Source organism: Plectropomus leopardus, chromosome 4, assembly GCF_026936395.1.
Source record: "Plectropomus leopardus strain MGB_pleo_1.0 chromosome 4, ASM2693639v1, whole genome shotgun sequence".
NCBI lineage: Eukaryota > Metazoa > Chordata > Actinopteri > Perciformes > Serranidae > Plectropomus > Plectropomus leopardus.
The window spans coordinates 830,001-849,742 of NC_142179.1; the positions used below are offsets into that span (position 1 = coordinate 830,001).

Genomic DNA, 19,742 nt, shown 5'->3' on the forward strand with positions numbered 1-19,742 from the left:
ATACCCTCGAGGGGGAGGAGCTTAAGGTCTTCAAGGACTTTGTCATTCTGGTTGCCAAGGTAACCACCGAATCCGCCCCTTGAAGGGACACGCCCGCAAATTAAACACAAAGATCCTCAGCGGTTTGAGGAGGAGATTTATCAGGTCTGTCTCTGCTTCTCTGTCTGTCTCTGTTCTCTGTGTCTCTGTCCTCTGTGTCTCTGTGTCTCTGTCTGTCTCTGTCTCTCTGTGTCTCTACCTGTCCAGCTGTATCCAGGTGGGGGTTCTGTTGTGAAGCTGATGGAGACGCTCTCTGATTGGCTGCTCAGTCTGCCGCTGCCACGAATCCCGTATCAGGCCGTCCTGGACCTGGTGGACAACAAGATGAGGGTGAGACACACACACACATACACACACACACACACACACACACACACACACACACAAACAAACACACGCACTGACACCGAGCAGCAGCAGCTGACTTCCTGTTTCCTGTCCAGATCTCAGGTGTGTTTCTGGGGGCGGAGCTTCGCTGGGTTGGTTGCCAGGGCAGCAGGGCGGGGCTTCGAGGTTACCCATGTTCCCTCTGGACTCTGTTCCACGTCCTGACCGTCCAACACGACGCCACGCCCACCGCACTGGAGAACACAGGTACACACACACACACACACACACACAGACACTGAACACACACACACACACACACACACACACACACACACACACACACAGACACTGAATGCACACACACACACATACAGACACTGAACACACACACACACACACACACACACAGACACTGAACACACACACACACACACACACACAGACACTGAACACACACACACACACACACACACACAGACACTGAACACACACACACACACACACACACACACACACATACACAGACACTGAATGCACACACACACACACACACACACACACACACTCTGCTGTAGAGATCTCCCCGTGTGTGACTTCAGTTTCAGGTGAGTCTTATTTTCGACCTGCTGCAGGTCTGGAGGGCGAGGCGGCGCCGGTGCTGCAGGTGATGCGTCGGTACATCCGGACGTTTTTCGGCTGCGAGGACTGCGGTCGACACTTCGAGCAGGCGGCGGCCGCCAGCATGGACCGAGTCCAGAACCGAGAGGAGCAGATCCTCTGGCTCTGGAACCAGCACAACGCCGTCAACTACAGACTGGCCGGTAAATACTACTGCTGATATCACTACTGCTACTACTACTGCTGCCACTGCTACTAACTAATATTGATACCACTACATCTACTGCTGCTATTACAAAGTAAAAAACAATGCAAATTTTTTTTCTCCATTGATCATCCAAAAAAAATCTATAAAGAAAATTTTGGTTAATTAGACCTTTTCAAACTTTTTATTTTGGAGATTCTTTTAATTTACAATTCTTTATTTACAAACTTCCAAAATATTTTCTTTAAAAAGCATCATATTTGAGATGGCCTAAATGGCCAAAATGTTCTTTAATATCTTCTTTTTTCTTTATGTTAACTGTTTACTCCTCCTCCTCCTCCTTCTCTTGCTTATGATCCTCCTCCTCCTCCTCCTCCTCCTCCTCCTCCTTGCTCCCTCTGCTCCTCTTGCTCCTCCAGGCTCCCTGAGTGATGACCCCCTCTTCCCTAAAGCTCCGTGGCCGAGCCCCGCCCTCTGCGCCTCCTGCCACGAGGAGAAAAACGGCGTCCACGTCTGGAACCAAGACAAAGTCCTCGTCTTCCTCAGACAGCACTACGGAGCCTCCAACATTTCCCCAAAATACTCCTTGACTCCCCCTCGACTCCCTGCACCTCCTCCCGATCCTGATCCTGCACAGACCCGCCTGCCTCAGGAGGAACACCGAGGAGGAGAGAGGAGGGAGTCAGAAAAGAAACCCGAGGAGCAGCCGGAGCCTCGACCGGGACAGCCGGCTGTGAGGGGGGAGGAGAAGGAGGAGACGCTGAGTGTGAGGGGAAGAGGAGCAGGAGGGGCAGGAGCAGCAGGAGGAGGAGCAGGAGTGTGGATCCTGGGTCTGGGGTTCAACAGCGTGGACATGAGTCTGTGTGTGGTGCTCTACGTCTGCTCCTGCCTCTTCATCATGCTCCTCTTCTTCTTCTTCAAAGTCCGCTCCAGGAGGTGGAAGCTCCGCTACGCCCGCCTCCACGTTTAACCAGGACCAGTCTGACCTGGACCAGACCGACCTGGACCAGTCAAACCTGGACCAGTCAAACCAGGACTATGTTTGACCTGGACCAGACTGACCTGTACCAGACTGACCTGTACCAGGCTGACCTGGACCAGTCAAACCAGGACCAGTCTGACCTGAACCAGACTGACCTGGACCAGTCTGACCAAGACCAGTCTGACCTGGACTAGTAATACCAGAAACAGACGGACCTTGACCAGTCTGACCAAGACCAGATTAACCAGAACCAGACTGACCTGGGCCAGTTTAACCAGAGCCAGTCTGACCCGGACTAGTCTGTCTGACCTGGACCAGTCTGTCTGACCTGGACCAGTCTGTCTGACCTGGACCAGTTAAACCAGGACCAGTTAAACCAGAACCATTTAACCCAGGACCGGACTGGTCCTGTGGGGGGCCACAGGTGTGTCTCTCTCACCTGTCAGTTAGGGGATCTGATGTATTTATAGAATAAATTTTAAATTGCACCATGTGACCAGGTGACCATGTGATCAGGTGACCAGGTGACCAGGTGACTAGTGACCATGTGACCAGGTGACCATGTGACCATGTGATCAGGTGACCATGTGACCAGGTGTGTGTTCACCTGTGTGTCGTAACGGGATTTAAAGGTGATGATGGGACACCAATGGGACCTAACTGTTTCTGCTGTGTTCACTTTGTGCCAAACGTTGAACCTGATGACAGACGACACACCTGTCCTCTCAGGCCCCGCCCCCGTCTGCACAAACACTGGACTGTGTGTGTGTATTCTTGTATTTGCTACTTAGTGAGGACCATGCATTTTTAAAACCTACTTTGTCCGGTCCCCACATCTTCAGAGGCCTGTTTTAGGGTTAAGACCAAGTGTTAGTGTTCAGGTGAGATTTAGGTTAAGATCAGAGTTAGAGTGAAGGAAAGGGGGCAAGGGAGTGCATTTTGTCAATTACAGTCCTCACAAAGATGGTATAAGTACAAGAATGAGTGTGTGTGTGTGTGTGTGTGTGTGTGTGTGTACTTCTCTATACTGTGAAACTTGGGGCCGTCTTGGTGAATGGATCTCTGTCTGATTGATTTGTAGTACGGTTAATAGGTCAGGTGTGATTTGGCGCCCCCTGTGGTGACTGCTGGCTGCTGAAACATAACAGTTTATATTAGTGAGAAACTGAACGCTGACACTTTTGGATAGAAAGTTTAAAATAGATATATTTTAACTGTTTTTTTTTTTTTTTTAAGAAAAACAAAACATAAAGACTCATTAGTAGTTGAGAATTTAAAAAACTGATCACAATACATGGGATGATGAATTTTATAATTTTATCTTCAGTATTTTAACAATAACACATTAAAATGATCAGTTAAACCTGCCCCACTGTGTGTATATGGAAAAATGTGACCACCTTCAGCTCTCACTAAATGAGTTTCAGTAAAATCTATAAACACTCACTTGATTTCATGTGACTTAAATGTCTGAGCTACAATGATAATAAGGGAGCCGATATTTAAAAACATTACATATAATTTATAAAATATTGCGTCACAAATTAAACTGTATGTCTGATGTGATTGATTACAGACTGTCCTGCTGTGCTTTAAACTCTGGCTTCATTAACAAGAAAAAACTAACAAGAACTCTGAAACAAGAAACAAAGACTAAAAAGTGTAATTATATATAATTTATATATAATTTAATTATATATAATAATTATTATAAAATGATTTAATTATTAGTAGTAAAAAATCAAAATGTTACTTGTAGACCTAGTTTTAGATCTAGATTTTTAGATTTGTTTTGAAAATGCAAAATGAAATAAAATTAAGATGAAAAAATAAGAATATAAGTAAAAATCAACAGCAGAATGCCCTTGAGACATATTCAGTAAACCACGTAAATATTTTACGGCCAAAAAGGAGGAAGTGATTACTTATCAAATCCCACCCCCTTTTAAAAATTTGTTAAAAAACAATTAACATTAAACATGATTGAGCCCACTTTTCTCCCTATTTTTCAAAAACATTGAAATAACAAAAGATTAAACATTCAAGACGAAACAAAAACAGATTAATCAAAGATTTAATGTGACCAATATTTAACACGTGATTATTAAAGAGCAGCCGCAGTCACCGACAGCAAAAACGCTTTATAAAGACATCAAATCTGTAAAGAAATAATATTTAAAATGTATTTTAATAAAAATTAATTAATTGTCCAGATAAACACAGTGATGTCACCCAGTGATGTCATGAGTCTGACAACTGAAAATCTTTATTAAATATCTCAAACAGCTGATTGTGATGAACATCATGTGACTGTTAAATAAGTGACATCATCATAGTACACCTGAACACACAGGTACTCATCACTTTCACTCATCTTTAATATATTTTAAGTTAAGGAATCTATTAAAAATGATCTGTTGGTTCTTTGCCTAGAAATAAAACTGAAAAGGATCATTTTAAATTAAAAGAGAAAATGACAAAAATAGGGGGAAAAAATCCATCTGATAGAATCAGACAAAGGTTAAATATGAGAGTGAGAAATGGTTCAATCTAAATTTAAAATCACAAATAAATTACTCTCGTGTATTGTGAATAATGCATTTATTTGTGTCCAAATAAATAAAATGTATTTTTGTTAAATCTGGTATAATGTTTAAGCGCTGAGAGAGAAAAAGGGAAAATGAAAATAAAAAACTTGAAATCTAAAATGCTAACTTTGGAAATCTGAAATAGAAATACACAAAGACCTGCATTTTACAACCTTTATTTGAAAAAAGAGAAAAGAAAACATTAGTTTTTGAGTATTTTTTCAGTCTATATTTTTGATTTCAGATAAATTTCACTTTCCATTTTTTAACTGGCATTTTTAAAAGTATTGTTATTATTAATTTTTAATTCCCTTTTGAAGTTTTTTCTTTTTTTTTTAAATAATGTTATGTTCAGATTATTAGTAAGAGGTGTAGTAAAGTCCTGGTTAAAATGTTTTTTTTGTTTTATTTTTTTAATTTTCTCTTATTCTTAATTTATTCCTCCTGTTGATTTTGTTATATTAATGTGACTTATTTTTTTACATTTGAACATTAGATTATTTTCTGGACTCCAGTGATCCTCCGTACTGTGTGTGTCAGTAACATCATGTGTGTCATCAGATTTTTCTCTGCAGTGACTCTCAGTGTAGATTAATTAATTTATTATCAGTTTTTATTTTCCTGCTGCAGATATTTGTGACGATGAGTCAGGAGTGGCGGAGGCTTCCCTCCATGATAAAAGCTGTTTTATCAGCTGGCACCTGAACGCATCGTCCTCCTGCTGATGTCACTTCCTGTGTTTTTAGTGAGATGTAAATAATCCGTCTGAATAAATCATGTTGCAGCTCCCTGACTCCTTTTCACTGCAGGTGGCTGCTTCTCCGAGCCTCTGAGCAAGGCAGCGGCTCGGCCTCAGACTGAAGCTGCTGGTCTGAAACCAGTTCTTAAAACTGCAGGAGGCGACAGTCTGACCTTTGACCTCAGCAGGTTGGTTCAATCTTAATTAAAGAAAAAGATCAATTTCACAGCTGTAGTTCCTCTGATGATGCTAACACGCTAATGTTTAACATGCACGGCTAAATTGATCATGTTAGCATGCTAACATTAGCCAGTTAACAGTAAACACAGACTCTGTCTCTGCTGATTAAATGTCATCACCTCTGCAGGTGTTGGTCACGAAAAAATCACAGAGGCATAGAAGTGGCGAAAAAACCCTCAAAACACTAATCAGTGTCATGTTATAACAAGAAAAGTTTCTTGTTATAACATGAAAATATCCTGTAAAAATTTGAAAAATATCTTAGTTTCCACAGTGTATTTTAGGCTTATTGTAGGAGCTGAGCTGCAAATTCACTGATTACACTCAAATACACAATCTGGACTACATTTAGGACACATGCATCAACACACACACAGTTATCACAACAGGAAGAAGAAAAGAGACTAAAATGAGACAAACAGTCACTAAGGGGTTAATAACTGAAAAGTCACAAATATCCCCAAAATACATGAATATACATATATATATATATATATATACATATATATATATATATATATATATATATATATATATATATATATATATATATATATATGTATAATTATAATGTATAATTAATATATTTTCTAATAATACGCCGGTGAGTCTGCAGTTTTCATATGTTTGTAGCTACTTTTTACAGAGTTTCATATTTTGATTATTACTAAAAATGACAGATATCAGTGACGGTCATCATCAGAAACTGTTAGATCAGAGATGTGCGTTTGTATTTCGGGCTCAGGTCACTGATTAACGCACATGTTCAGGGATCAGAGCGGGCGGATTGGATCTGAACACAAAAACACCTGATTGCTGCCTGACTCCTGTGTGGAGCTCCAGGACTGGTGGGTCCAACAAACCCAGGACTTTGACCCAGCAGACAGCTGTTCATGTCCTGTGTGCAACAAAAAGGCAACTCTGAGTTACTTTAAGTATTCATGTCTGAATTCACAAAATGTTCTTAACCCTGAGAAACCTGGATTGACATCACTTTAATTGTTTCTTTTTTAAAAACATGGCAAAAAAGCAACGTGCAAGAAAAGTTCTGAAAAATTCTAAGAAATGAGTAGATTTAGAAAATAATAAGGAAATTTGTTCAGAGAAATATTGAACTATTGATGTTTATCATAACTATATATGTAAAACTGTTAACAAATTGCTTTTTTTCTCCTTTTTTTTTAAACTTACCCCCTTTTTGTACTTGTATGCTCGTTTTTTATGTATGTGTTCATTTTTAGGTAATTTTCTTGTACTTAAAAGAAAAAAAATGCCATGCTAATTTTGGGGTCAATTCTTTTTTAGTGGCTCCTGGTCTTCTTCCCATGTTTTTGAAAGAAATCAAACCAATTTACCCAGGTCTCAAAGGGTTAACTTTCATAAGTTTCAAGGTATAAGGTAGATTAATTCATAGAAATGAAAATTTGTCCCTAACAACTCAGAACAAACAAAGAAACTCACTTATTTTGACCCAAACCATCATGTTTTCCTAAATGTAAGCACCTCTGTTAATGGCGAAATGTGTCCTATGACTCCGTAGTATGAAGACGTGTTTAAAAACGTCCGATAGTCACCGGAGTTAAGCGGATTCATCCTGCGGGGAGCATGAATCCTGACGCACCATCACCATGGCCCCGCCCCCACAGAGATCATGACAACATTTACCTGAGATCAGCTGACATGTTGACACCAGGTGGAGGTGAAGGAGCTCTACAGAGTGACAAACACACACACACACACACACACACACACACACACACATTCACATTCACTCACACACACATACACACACACACACACACACACAGCTGGCTGCTTAGCTACTGTACTGGTCCTTATTTAGCCTCAACACCCCTCCTCCTCCCTCCGTTACCCATCCAACATCCACCCACCTGTCTCTCTCTCTCTCTTTAATATTAGATGGAGAACTTTAAATACAGACACCGAAACCTGTCTGTCTCTCTGTCTGTCTCTGTCTTTCTGTCTAACTGTTCAATAAGAGACAGACATATGAGTGTCTCCGTGTCTGCTGTTAGAAACTATTCTGAACTATATGTGATGATGGAAGCAGAAAGCTGCTGCTTTGTGTGTGTGTGTGTGTGTGTTTGTGTGTGTGCGTGCGTGCATACGCGCGCGTGTGTGTGTGTGTGTGTGTGTGTGTGCGTGCGTGCGTGCGTGCGTGCGTGCGTGCGTGTGCAGCCTGGCACACAGTCGCAGTATGCACACTATGTACTCGGCATGCCAACTCAGCCTCGGCACTGCAATGCAGCGCTGTGCATTTGGCCAAGTCATGCCACACACACACACACACACACACACACACACACACACACACACACACACACACACACACACAGTGTTTGTTGCAGTGTGTGTGTGTGTGTGTTAGTGTGTGTGTGTGTGTGTGTGTAACATTGTCCACATGTGAGTGTATTAATATTCAACCTTGCAGTGAGTCTGTAGCAGCAGATGATGCTCTCTCTCTCTGTGTGTTTCTGTCTCTCTCTGTGTCTCTCTGTCTCTCTCTGTCTCTCTCTCTCTCTCTGTCTCTCTCTGTGTCTCTCTGTCTCTCTCTGTCTCTCTGTCTCTCTCTGTGTCTCTCTCTGTCTCTTTCTCTCTCTCTCTCTCTCTCTCTCTCTCTCGTCCTCTGCAGGGCAGTTAGCCGCATTAGCTCCCTCGCTGTCCTCAGATGACTCCTCCTCTTCCTCCCTCCTCCTCCACCTCCTCCTCCTCCTCCTCGGCTGTCTGCTGTGTCTCTACCTCCCCCCTCCTCCCCCTTCCTCCCCCCTCCTGTGACACACCAGACGATGCGTTGACTGAGCGGAGGAGAAGAAGAAAACCTCTCCCAGCCAGCCGTCCTGCCTGCTGCATGGAGGAGAAGCTGAGGAGGAAGAGGAGCAGAGAGGAGGTGAAGAGTCTCTCTATGTTACTGTCTTTCTGTCAGCCTGTCTCACATCCGTCCTCCTCTAACTGTCTGTCCTGTCCGTCTCTGCACTCTCAAACTGTTTTCTGTTTCTCTTTAAACCGGCTCTCTGTCTGTTTACACTGTCGACTGTCTCTCTGTCCGTCCCTCTGTCTCTCTGTCCGTCCCTCTGTCTGTCTGTCTGTCTCTCTGAGCTGTCTCTCTGTCCCTCTGTCTGTATGTCCTTCTGTATGTCTGTCTGTCTGCTGCAGCTGCACTGTAAACAACAATACGACTGAACTGAGCTGAACTCTGAGTCAGGCTGAACTCACCTGGACTCTGCTGGAGCTCAGATCTGATCCAGGATCAGCACAAAGTCTCTGTTTTCAGCTGCTGCTGCTGCTGCTGCTGATGGTGATGATGATGATGGTGCAGCTCTGTGTGTGTGTGCTGTCGTGATGTGTGTGTAGATGATGTGGAGCTGCCGTCACGGTGATGTGGTCTGGCGTACAGTAACAGTGCTGCAGTGACTTCACAGGACCGTCCTCTGTCTCACATACAGGTCTACAGCTCAGTCCTGTACTGAGCTGGACCTGGAGACCAGACTGTCCCAGTTCAGAGTCGGGATGGGGAACTTTAAATCTGTTGTTGTTGATGATGTGCGAGAAATCTGAGTGACCTGCTGAAACTCATCACCAGAGACCCGGCGATACGATAATGTCACAATACAACATTATTGAGATCATAAACGTGTTGCAATGAGCCTAAAATCTGTATAACAAATATTTCAGTTTGCATGAACAATCTGAAAAACTTCGTCTTAATAGATTAAACAGTAGCTCAGTTATTTTTAATGTAGCAAAATGTATCAAGTGGACTGAAAGAGAGCTTGATTTTATGATCCTAGTAGGCCACCAAAAGTTACATTTGTATTTTCAATATTAATACGATACGATATTGTCATGATACTTAAATCACGCTACGATATTATTGTGATCTTAAACATGTTGCGATATGTTGTGTTTTGCGTTAACAAATATTGAAATTTAGATGAACAATTTGAAAACTTCATCTGATTAGATAGAAGTTATTTTTATTGTAGCAAAATGTATCAAGCAGACTGAAAAATGATTTTATAAACCTTGTAGGCCACCACTGGTTACATTTGTGTTTGCAATGTTAATAACTGATTTAATTAAAAAATCAATACTTTGCATCTGTGTAGTGATATGATATCATCATGCCAATATATCGTGATACAATGCTCTATCTGAACACCTCCGATACGATATTGTAACGATATTTAAGTCACAATCCAATATTATTGCGATCTTAAACGTGTTGCGATATGTTGTGGTTTGCGATAACAAATATTGAAATTTAGATGAACAATCTGAAAACTTTATTTTATTAGATAAAAGTTATTTTTATTATAGCAAAATTTACCAAGTGGACTAAAAAAGCACTTGATTTTATTTTTCTTTTAAGTCACCAAATGTTTAATTTGTATTTGCGATATTAAAAATGTGTAGAACAAAAAAATCAATACTTGTAGCAATATGATATCGCCATGCAAATTTATCACGATACAATGCTCTACATTTTTTTTCCCACCCTTAATATTCATGAAACTATTTTCCCCAAAAAGTGTAGCCTAAAATCTGTATAACAAGCTCTTCGCAGCAGAGTCTGAAACGAGCTGCAGACATGAGATTGTTTAACTGTTTGATTTTGGTGCATTAAGGTGACAGAATCATATTTAAATGATCCAATCTGCTGTCTGACCTGATCAGTCAAAAACAAACGTACTGATGCTGATCTGAGTCTGTTAGATCTGGATCACAGCAGGAACATTTCAGCTCGGTGCTGTTGTGAATTTGTGTTTTTGGAGTTTAGAAGAAGCTTTAAATCAGTGAAAGAGGTCTGAAGTGGATCAGAAACAGACTTTAACCAAGAGACAGCCGGTTGGTTTGCTGTGGAGACGGTGACATACAGGACGTTATCATCTGCATAGAAACACACACTGACATGTTCACGTGGAAAAGAAGAACTTATTCATAAATGACTCCATCCATCCACTGGTGTCAGATATCAGCAGGCTGCTCGCCACCTTAACCCTTTGAAAACCGAGCAAATTGGCTTGATTTCTTTTAAAACACTGGAAAAAGTTACAAGTCCAGAGTTAAAAGAAATTACCTGAAATTTAGAATTAAAAAAAAGAAAAAAGGTAAAAACAACAACAAACAAACAATAAAAAAGAGGTTAAAAAAAACCCAAATACATAGATTAAATAGTTAATAGTTATGACAATAATCATAAATACAGTTTTCTGGACATTTTTCCTTATGTTCTTTTTTATCATTAACTTAACTAATAATTCTCCTTTTTATAACTAATTTCGGTCATTTTGTCCTGTCAAATATTGTACCAAAAAAATAAACCTTTTTTATTTTAGAATTTTGAGTTTTTGAGGGGTGTTATTTTCTTTTTTTTTTATTATAGTTTTGAGTTTTTCAGGTGTTTTTTATTTTTGTTTTAGGTTTATATATGTATATATATCTTTTAATAATTCTGAGGGTTTTTTTCCTATTTTTTTTATCATTTTAATTTTTTCTTTTTAATTTGGGGTGTGTTTTTTTTCCTCATAATAATAATAACAATATGTGTATTTGTCCTTTTTTAAATTTGTTTTACAGTTTTGAGTTGTTTGGATGTGTTTTTTGTTTTGTTTTGTCCTTTTTTTAGTACTTCTACTTTTCATACTTCAATTAAATTTTCCTGATTAAACTACTTAACGTCCATCATTTTCAGTGCAGGACTTTTACTTGTCACGAACTATTTTACCAGGATAATATTTGTACTTTTACTTAAGTAAAGTATCTGACTACTACTTCCAGCACTGCAGGTATGTGAGTGAAGACGGACGGTGATGTGAACGATGAGCCGTCAGACTGAAAGCTCAGTCACATGACGATTCTGGTTTTTGTCAGAAATTATGTGAAATTATGAGATTTAATTTGTTATTTATGTAGACGAGAGAATCTTCAGGTGGAGCAGTTTTTGTGTCAGTGCAGACAAAACTGTGTTTTAGGTGTTTTTCTCGATGTGTCACTCAGAGTTATTTTGTGATGTATTTTGTGTATTTAGAAGAAGAGTGATGGAGACGGAGGAGAGGAGAAACTCAGAGGTGTCAGAGCCTCTCAGGTGTGATTGTTATTTTCTCAGTTTGTTCTGCAGGTAGACGAGAAGGTGTGAAACCGTCATCCTTTAAACCTCTCCTCCCTCTTCCTCCTCCCTCTTCCTCCTCTCCTCCCTCCTCCTCCCTCCTCTTCCCTCCTCCTCTGTCCTCCTCCCTCCTCCTCTCTCCTCCTCTGTCCTCCTCCCTCCTCCTCTCTCCTCCTCTGTCCTCCTCCCTCCTCCTCTCTCCTCCTCTGTCCTCCTCCCTCCTCCTCTCTCCTCCTCCCTCCTCCTCCCTCCTCCTCTCTCCTGTTGTAGCTGTTGCTGTGCTGAACTGACCTCCCTCCTGATGATCTGCAGTCTCTGCCGGCCCGTCTCGTTCTGACTCAATACCTCTGACCTGAACACCTCAGCACCTACAACCTGAACACCTCCCTCTGACCTCTGACCTCACTGACTCTCACAGCAACATGGATCTGAAACTTTTTGAATGTGACATCTGCAGGATCCCCGACACTTAAACGCTCTGGGCCGACCCCCTCTCCGTCGCCTCCTCCTTCAGTCCAACTCTGGCTGGTCAGGAAAGTCTCCTCGTAGCCGTCACTTCCTGTCCCGTCCTCCTCTGGACCGACGGCGTCCACCATGTCGGACGGGCTGCTGCAGGTGGAGATCCCGGACTTTGGCAGCAGCGTGCTGGGTAGCCTGAACGAGCAGCGGCTGCTGGGTCACTACTGCGACGTGTCCATCCTGGTGCAGGGTCAGGCCTTTAAGGCGCACCGGGCCGTTCTCGCCGCCTCCTCGCTCTACTTCAGAGACCTGTTCAGCTCTGCAGCCGACTCCTCCTCCTCCTCCTCCCAGGCGGTGTTTGAGCTGCCGTCCTCGGTGACGCCAACATGTTTCCAGCAGATTCTGTCCTTCTGCTACACGGGGCGCCTCAGCATGGCCTCCAGCGAGCAGCTTGTGCTCATGTACACCGCCGGATACCTGCAAATCCAGAACATCGTGGAGCGAGGCATGGAGCTGATGATGATGAAGACCTCCTCCTCCTCCTCGCCTCTCTGCTGTGACTCACAGGTGGGTTTAACCACACCAAGTGAATCCACGTAGAACAAATTTAGACCACGAATTGTCACAATATGTGCAGTTCAGACAGTTTGTAGAAAAAGCTGCGAGATGGTGAGAGGTAAACTTTAGAAACATAATGTACTTTGAGTTCAAAGGTTGATTACAGCAGCATCTAGTGGAGATTAAAGCAGCTGCAGCACTTTAAACCTGAGGCTGCTGATTGGTCAGAGCTTTGTCTAGCCACACCCCAAACAGCAATGTCACATGTTGTGTTTTTTCCCTTTCTTGTCAAGAGAAGAGTAAATGCTTTAATGCCAAGTTCCAGATTAAGGGGTCATTTTTAAATCATCAAACAGTAATATGTGAATCCTAAAGTATCAGCACTCTTTTTAACTTTATTTAAACACACTGATGAATTACAGACGACTTCAGCAGATGAGCTCGGAGGCTTTGACGCCCCGATGGTCCAGCAGCAGCACAGCGCCCCCCAGCTGCAGCAGGCCAGTCCAGACCAGCCGTCCCTGAGCCCCGAAGAGCTGCTGCTGGCCGTCAGCAGGATCAAACAGGAGAGAGCAGACACTCCTCCAGCTGAGGAGAACATAGGAGGAGCAGCAGGAGGAGGAGGAGAGGAGACCAGGTAAGAGCAACGTTCACTTCAGATCTGTCTGATCTTTTGGGGGTTTCCTGGTGGCCTTTAGAGGTGGTTCAGCTTTTATTCCTCATTTCCTCTTTATGGTTCAACTCAACTACCTTTTAGTACCAGGTCCTTTTTTTGCCCTTTTCTTCTTGGGATAGAGGGGTTGGGCGTCCTGATTCTCGGGATAGAGGGGGAGTGCATTCTGGTTCTTGTTAGGATAGAGGGGTAGGGTATTCTGGTTCTTGTTAGGATAGAGGGGTAGGGCTTTCTGATTCTTGTTAGGATAGAGGGGTAGGGCTTTCTGATTCTTGTTGGGATATAGTGGTAGGGTAACCTGATTCTTATGGGGACAGAGGGGTAGGGTGTCCTGATCCTTTTGGGATAGAGAGGTGGAGTGTCTTCATTCTTGTTGGGATAGACTGGGAGGGTGTCTTGATTCTTTTTGGATAGAGAGGTAGAGTCTCTTAACTCTTGTTGAGATAGAGGGGTAGGGCTTTTTGATTCTTGATGGGATAGAGCAGTAGGGTGTCAGGATTCCTGTTTGGATAGAGAGACAGGGTGTCTGGATTCCTATTGGGAATCTTGTTGGGACAGGGGTATAGGAGTGTCCCGATTCTTGTTTGGATAGAGGGGCAGGGTGATTCTTTTTGGGATAGAGGGGTTGGGTGTCTTGATTCCTGTTGGGATAGAGCAGTAGGGTTTCATGATTCTTATTGGGACAGAGGGGTATGGTGACCTGATTCTTGTTGGGACAGAGGGGTAGAGCATCCTGTTTCTTGTTGGGACAGAGCAGTAGAGTGTCCTGTTTCTTGTTGAGATAGAGCAGAGGGTGTCCTGATTCTTTTTGGGATAGAACCGAAGGGTGTCCAGATTCTTTTTGGGATAGAGCAGTAGGGTGTCCTGGTTCTTGCAGGGAGAGAGGGGTAGGGGATCCTGATTCTTTTTGCGATAGAGGGGTAGGGTGTGCTGGTTCTTGTTGGGATAGAGGGGTACGGCACTCTGATTCTTTTGGGATAGAAAGGTAAACCATTTATGACTGTAACAACCTGATCACACCTCAGGGTCTTGAAAGGTTGTCCCCATTTCGCAGTGGAAGATTTAAACCTCTACCTCTGTGACTCTGTGCAGAGGGGCAAAGGAGATCTTGAAACTGAGGGCTGAAAATAAGATCAGAGCGTCCAGGTGTGATTGAACAGCACCTCATATTAAGTTATTTCAGCCATACCCCTGCGTTTTGACTGAACATAATCTGAACTCTCCCTCACTCTGGTCCTGAGTCTGGCCTCTGTAATTATCCTAACTTTTTCTTGTAGTATGATAAACAATTTTTCTATCACAAGAAGACCCGTGAACACTGGACATCACCTGCCTCCTCCTGGTCTTACTTGTCCTTGTTGTTCTTGTCCACAGAGGGGATGTTTCTGGTGACCTCCAGTCCTCCAGGAGTAGTGCTCTGTGTTACCTGGGCGCAGGTGGAGGTTTGGTTCCGGGGCTGCAGTCCTACCTGCTTGCAAATGGTGGCCGCTCCAGTCCAGGAGGGTCCAGCCTTCCCACGGACTCCCCTCCCTCTCACCCTCCAACCGAGGAGGAGATGGAGGAGGATTACTACGGGAGCACCACTCACTCTGGACTCTACCAACACATCTACGGGCATCCTGGAAACCCCTACAGTAAGCTACATCATGGTTCAAACCCGTCTGACTGTCAAATTAAGTCAATTTTATTTATGAAGCGCATTATCATAAATCACAATTAATGATAATGATTATTTATGACATCCCTCTGTCCTTAGACTCTCACATCGACTAAGGAAAAACTCCCCTCCAAAAAAGCTCAGTCACTCTCCATCCTCTTCCAGGATGGGCAGATGTGCAATGTCATAAATACCAATTAAATTACAGTAATGACATAAAGGAGAGACTAATAATAATGGCAATAGAAGTTGGCGTTGAGCAGGATCACAGCATCAGCACAGCCAAGACCCACGACACAGGCACAGCCTCAGACAGGACCACAGCACAACCATGACCACGATCCACGCTGAGCCAGAGGCAGGATCACAGCATCAGCACAACTATGACCACATAATGCTCCCAATGTGAAAATATATCAATCACAAAACAGGACAGGTTCATCAACTCACAGAAGGTTTAAAGAATAAACTCAGACCACACGTCAGCACCTGCACCCATTTAGCACTTTTTTAGCCAATATTTGCAGGAGCTGTGAAACCAGAAGAACGAAACTTTACCTCCTAGATAATAATTTTTCTATCAATTAATCAACCCATGATACTTTTAATTTGTGAAGAAAACTTTGTTCCTCCCTCATGCCTCAACGGTGAACAAATACCTCAAAAAACAGACAGTGAAAAATAAAACGTTTTCTTACCCAATCCAATATAACACATCACAGGATATCTATGTATGGGGTGTCAATGTATATCCGCCATTGCTGTCACTTCTGGCTCCAAAATCCAAAATGGTGAATTCAGTGCATTAAAACAGGAGCCAGTGATCACTGTATCACAATCACTGTAGTTATGCTGATTTCTTTCATACAGCGTGTGGTTTCAGCGCTCCACAGGTAGACTTTGTTTCATATTTTTGTCATTATGCTTCTTGGTTATACAACACCCCTCCTCTCTGTCATTGGTCCAGTCCAAGAGAAGATGGAGATGCTGTCCCTCCCATTGGCCAATGAGCGTCGGCCCTGTGTGCTGGTTGGTCGGGACAACATGGCCCTCCCTGCCAGTCTGATCAGTCAGATCGGGTATCGCTGCCACCCATCGCTCTACACTGAGGGCGACCCGGGAGAGAAGGTGGAGCTGGTGGCAGGTAAGACCAAAGCACACCTGTGCAGCTGTCCAGTACTCCAATAAAAACATGGAACATCAATAATAAAGCAGTGATTTTGCACACAGCCCCTGTCTGTTGTCATGGTAACAGGATTGTTAGGAAGGTCATTCAAACACAAAGCTGTCTGGAGGAGCTGATGTTAGTGTGTGTGTGCTTGTTCAGGTTCAGGTGTGTTCATGACTCGAGGTCAGCTGATGAACTGTCACCTGTGTGCCGGAGTCAAACACAAGGTGCTGCTCAGGAGACTGCTGGCCACGTTCTTCGACAGGTGAGCCGCAGCAAAGTCAGAGAGACAGAGTCAGCAGCAAAAACTCAGCTCAGTAGTCCACCATTGTTGTTATTGTTGTCCTCCTGCTCACCACGGCTGTTTGTCTGAAACGTAACGCTTGAAATGCAGCCGTGACGTCACCATTTTCACAGGAAACACATCGCCAGATTACATGGTGACAGAAGGGGTGGCGTTTTCAACAATGTACACTCTGCAAACCGTTTCTTGCAAGAAATGATTTCTGAGCTGCAGGGGATTTTTTTTACTGAAATACTGCCTGTGACCACTGGGGGAAATTTGCTGCGAGGCTGAGCGGCGTTCCCGGGGGGGCTGGGCGGTGACAGATCTGAGTACTCTAGATCTAGGTGATGACTCATCAGCAGGCTGTTTTCTGATTGGATGAACACTTTAACTTCCACTAACCAACATGTATGTTCTACTTGCGTGCTCCTGTAAGCATGTCGTGAGAGACGTTACCAGATGTGATGTGACATCATCAGATGTCATGTGACATCATGTGACATTATCAGACGCCATGCAACATCATCAGATGTCATGTGACATCATGTGATATCCGGTTGTGTTAAATATTCCAGAACGTTCTGACTCTCGGCAGCTTCCTTCACATCCAGCTGCTGTTTTACATAACGCGGGGGTAATCTAATGCTCAGTATAGGTGCTGATTGGGCTGTTATGGTTTCCATAGAAACACTCTGGCCAATAGCTGTGGGACGGGGATCCGCTCCTCCACCAATGATCCGAGCCGAAAGCCCCTGGACAACCGAGTGTTAAACACCGTCAAACGTAAGACGCACACACACACACACACATACACACAGAGATACTCTCACACACACACAAACACACACACACACACACACAGAGATACTCTCACACACACACAAACACACACAGACACACACAAACACTCTGACACACACACACACACACAGTCACTCTGACACACACACACACACACACACACACACACACACAGTCACTCTGAGACACACACACACACACACACACAGTCTGACTCATGGATTTTGTCTTCTTACTGTATCTGTGTATTGAGACATTTCTCTCTTTTTCTTCTCGCTACTCCTCCTGGTCTTTGTTTTCTTACTCCTCCTCCTCCTGCTGTCCCTCCTCCTCCTCCTCCTCCTGCTCCCTCTGCTCCTCCTCCTGCTGCTCCTCCTCCTCAGTGTACTGTCAGAACTTTGCTCCTAACTTTAAGGAGAGCGAGATGAATGTCATTGCCGCCGACATGTGCACCAACGCCAGGCGAGTCCGTAAACGTTGGCTCCCTAAGATCCAGTCTCTCCTCCCCGATAGCCTTCCCGCCTCCTCCTCCCACCCCCGCAAGGCAAAGAGGGGAGGAGGAGGAGGATCAGGAGCAGGAGCAGGAGGTGCAGGCAGCGAGGCGGCGGTGCAGCCCAGCGGCAGCCCCTTCGAGCTGGACCTGCGGCAGCTCAGCGCCTCCTACCTCGGCCTGGAGGCACCGCTGTACGGTGAGCGCCGTGAGAGGGAGGCGGCGGCAGCGGGGGAGAGAGAGAAGGAGGCCCCGGCCGCCCTCCTGCCTCACCTGCAGTTTGCCGGGTCTCGTGGGGGAGGAGCTCCGGCGGAGGAGGCGCTGCTGGGAGGCGAGGCCGACGGGGGAGGGAGGCTACAGACTGAGCAACCCCCGGACCTCCCCCTGTCTCTGTCCTCCTCCACTTCGTCCTCGTCCTCCTCCTCCTCACACCCCTCTCCCCAGCCCGCTGAGCCCGCCCCCCCTCAGAGGGGTGTGGCTGACCCCGAGGAGAGGGGGGCGGAGCCTCTGGAAGACAGCCAATAAGCTTTCTATCGCATCTGCCTACCTGTATGTAAATAACACAATAGCTACCTGTCCCCCACCTGTCTGTCTGTCCCCCACCTGTCCCTCACCTGTCCCTCTGTCCCTCACCTGTCTGTCTGTTCCCTTCCTGTCCAACTGTCTGTCCATCTGTCCCCTACCTCACTACCTGTCTGTCTGTCTGTGTCTGTCTGTCTATCTGTCCCCTACCTCACTACCTGTCTGTCCATCTGTCCCCTACCTCTCTACCTGTCTGTCCATCTGCCCCCTACCTCACTACCTGTCTGTCTGTCCGTCTGTCTCTCCCCTACCTCACTACCTGTCCACCTGTCTGTCCATCTGTCCCCTACCTCACTACCTGTCCACCTGTCTGTCCATCTGTCCCCTACCTCACTACCTGTCCACCTGTCTGTCCATCTGTCCCCTACCTCACTACCTGTCCACCTGTCTGTCCATCTGCCCCCTACCTCACTACCTGTCCACCTGTCTACCTCTTTGCCCCGTCTGTCTACCTGTGTGTCTGACCTACCTCTGTCTGTCTGTCTATCTGTTTGTCTCTGTCTGTCTATCTGTTTGTCTCTGTCTGTCCGTCTGTCCGTCTGTCTGCTCGGCTCAGCTGCATGTCCTCAGCCTCCTGCAGTCCAGCACACAGGCTCATAGCAACAGGACTGATGAAGATGATGATGATGATGATGATGATGATGAAGATAATATTCACTCTGATAACGACAATAAAGCTTCTTAATAATCGGACTGCTGTCTCTCTGTGTCCTCTGTGGACATTTGTCTCCTGCAGCGTCCCCCTCGGGACAGACTGCACACATTCAGACTGTAGAGTCTGTAATGAGCAGTGCTGCCTGCAGGGGGCGCAAACAGCACTTTGATTCATCCACTGTGTGTGGTTCACCACCAGCAGGTGCAGTAAAAGTACTCAAGTAAAACTAATTACCACTTGTAGTAAAACTGTTCACAAAATCAGTGAAATTCCTGCATTTAATTTTTTTTTAAGACTGAAGGATACGATAAACGTATTCATGTTTTATGAAGTAGAAGTACCCAGTTAGTTCACTGAGATGTTTATTTTTTAATTAGTGGAGGTATTTTGTGTATTTTGTGGTAAAGTTATTAGTATTACATGGTATTATGTTAATTGCACACACACAAGTTGCAGTGGAAAACTTGGAAAACTGTTTTTACATCTCCCTTTGGGTGCCCAGCTGGCAATTTGTGCTTATAAAAATGTTCTGAAAACGGTAAAAT

The 19,742-nt window shown here is 44.3% G+C and overlaps 2 protein-coding genes across 4 annotated transcripts in view; both read left to right on the forward strand.

Moving 5' to 3' along the window:
* Nucleotides 1–5,549, forward strand: part of qsox2 (quiescin Q6 sulfhydryl oxidase 2) — a 14,062-nt gene extending 8,513 nt beyond the window's left edge. The window contains exons 8-13 of one of the 2 annotated variants that reach the window (XR_015776345.1): nt 1–59; nt 247–369; nt 483–633; nt 1,002–1,190; nt 1,612–2,674; nt 2,754–5,549. The exon at nt 1–59 is cut by the window's left edge and continues 71 nt beyond it. Coding sequence is in view for 1 of the 2 variants with exons in the window: in XM_088076135.1 (XP_087932261.1) it covers nt 1–59; nt 247–369; nt 483–633; nt 1,002–1,190; nt 1,612–2,162 (1,073 nt within the window). In the remaining variant the exon portion in view is untranslated. Of the gene's footprint in view, nt 60–246; nt 370–482; nt 634–1,001; nt 1,191–1,611 lie in introns of both variants that reach the window. The other variant, XM_088076135.1, reaches the window with a different exon arrangement.
* Nucleotides 5,550–8,168: 2,619 nt separating this feature from the next.
* Nucleotides 8,169–19,232, forward strand: LOC121966315 (nucleus accumbens-associated protein 2-like). Of its 2 annotated transcripts, XM_088076138.1 has the most exons (9): nt 8,169–8,649; nt 11,791–11,847; nt 12,139–12,894; nt 13,308–13,522; nt 14,933–15,192; nt 16,183–16,359; nt 16,543–16,648; nt 17,355–17,452; nt 17,854–19,232. In XM_088076138.1, exons 3-9 carry the CDS (start codon nt 12,463–12,465, stop codon nt 18,483–18,485), a joined length of 1,920 nt encoding a protein of 639 aa, XP_087932264.1. In that variant the 5' UTR covers nt 8,169–8,649; nt 11,791–11,847; nt 12,139–12,462; the 3' UTR covers nt 18,486–19,232. The 2 variants fall into 2 exon arrangements, with proteins under 2 accessions (XP_087932264.1, XP_087932263.1); XM_088076137.1 differs by lacking the exon at nt 11,791–11,847.
* The last annotated feature ends 510 nt before the right edge of the window (nt 19,233–19,742 follow it).

What these genes read in the sequence shown, in the direction of transcription:
- LOC121966315 (XM_088076138.1), top strand. Translation starts at nt 12,463, where the DNA reads ATGTCGGACGGGCTGCTGCAGGTGGAGATCCCGGACTTTGGCAGCAGC. An exon ending in CTGGCCACGTTCTTCGACAG is followed by an intron (nt 16,649 to 17,354) that starts GTGAGCCGCAGC and finishes TGGTTTCCATAG; the next exon opens with AAACACTCTGGCCAATAGCT. An exon ending in AGTGTTAAACACCGTCAAAC is followed by an intron (nt 17,453 to 17,853) that starts GTAAGACGCACA and finishes CCTCCTCCTCAG; the next exon opens with TGTACTGTCAGAACTTTGCT.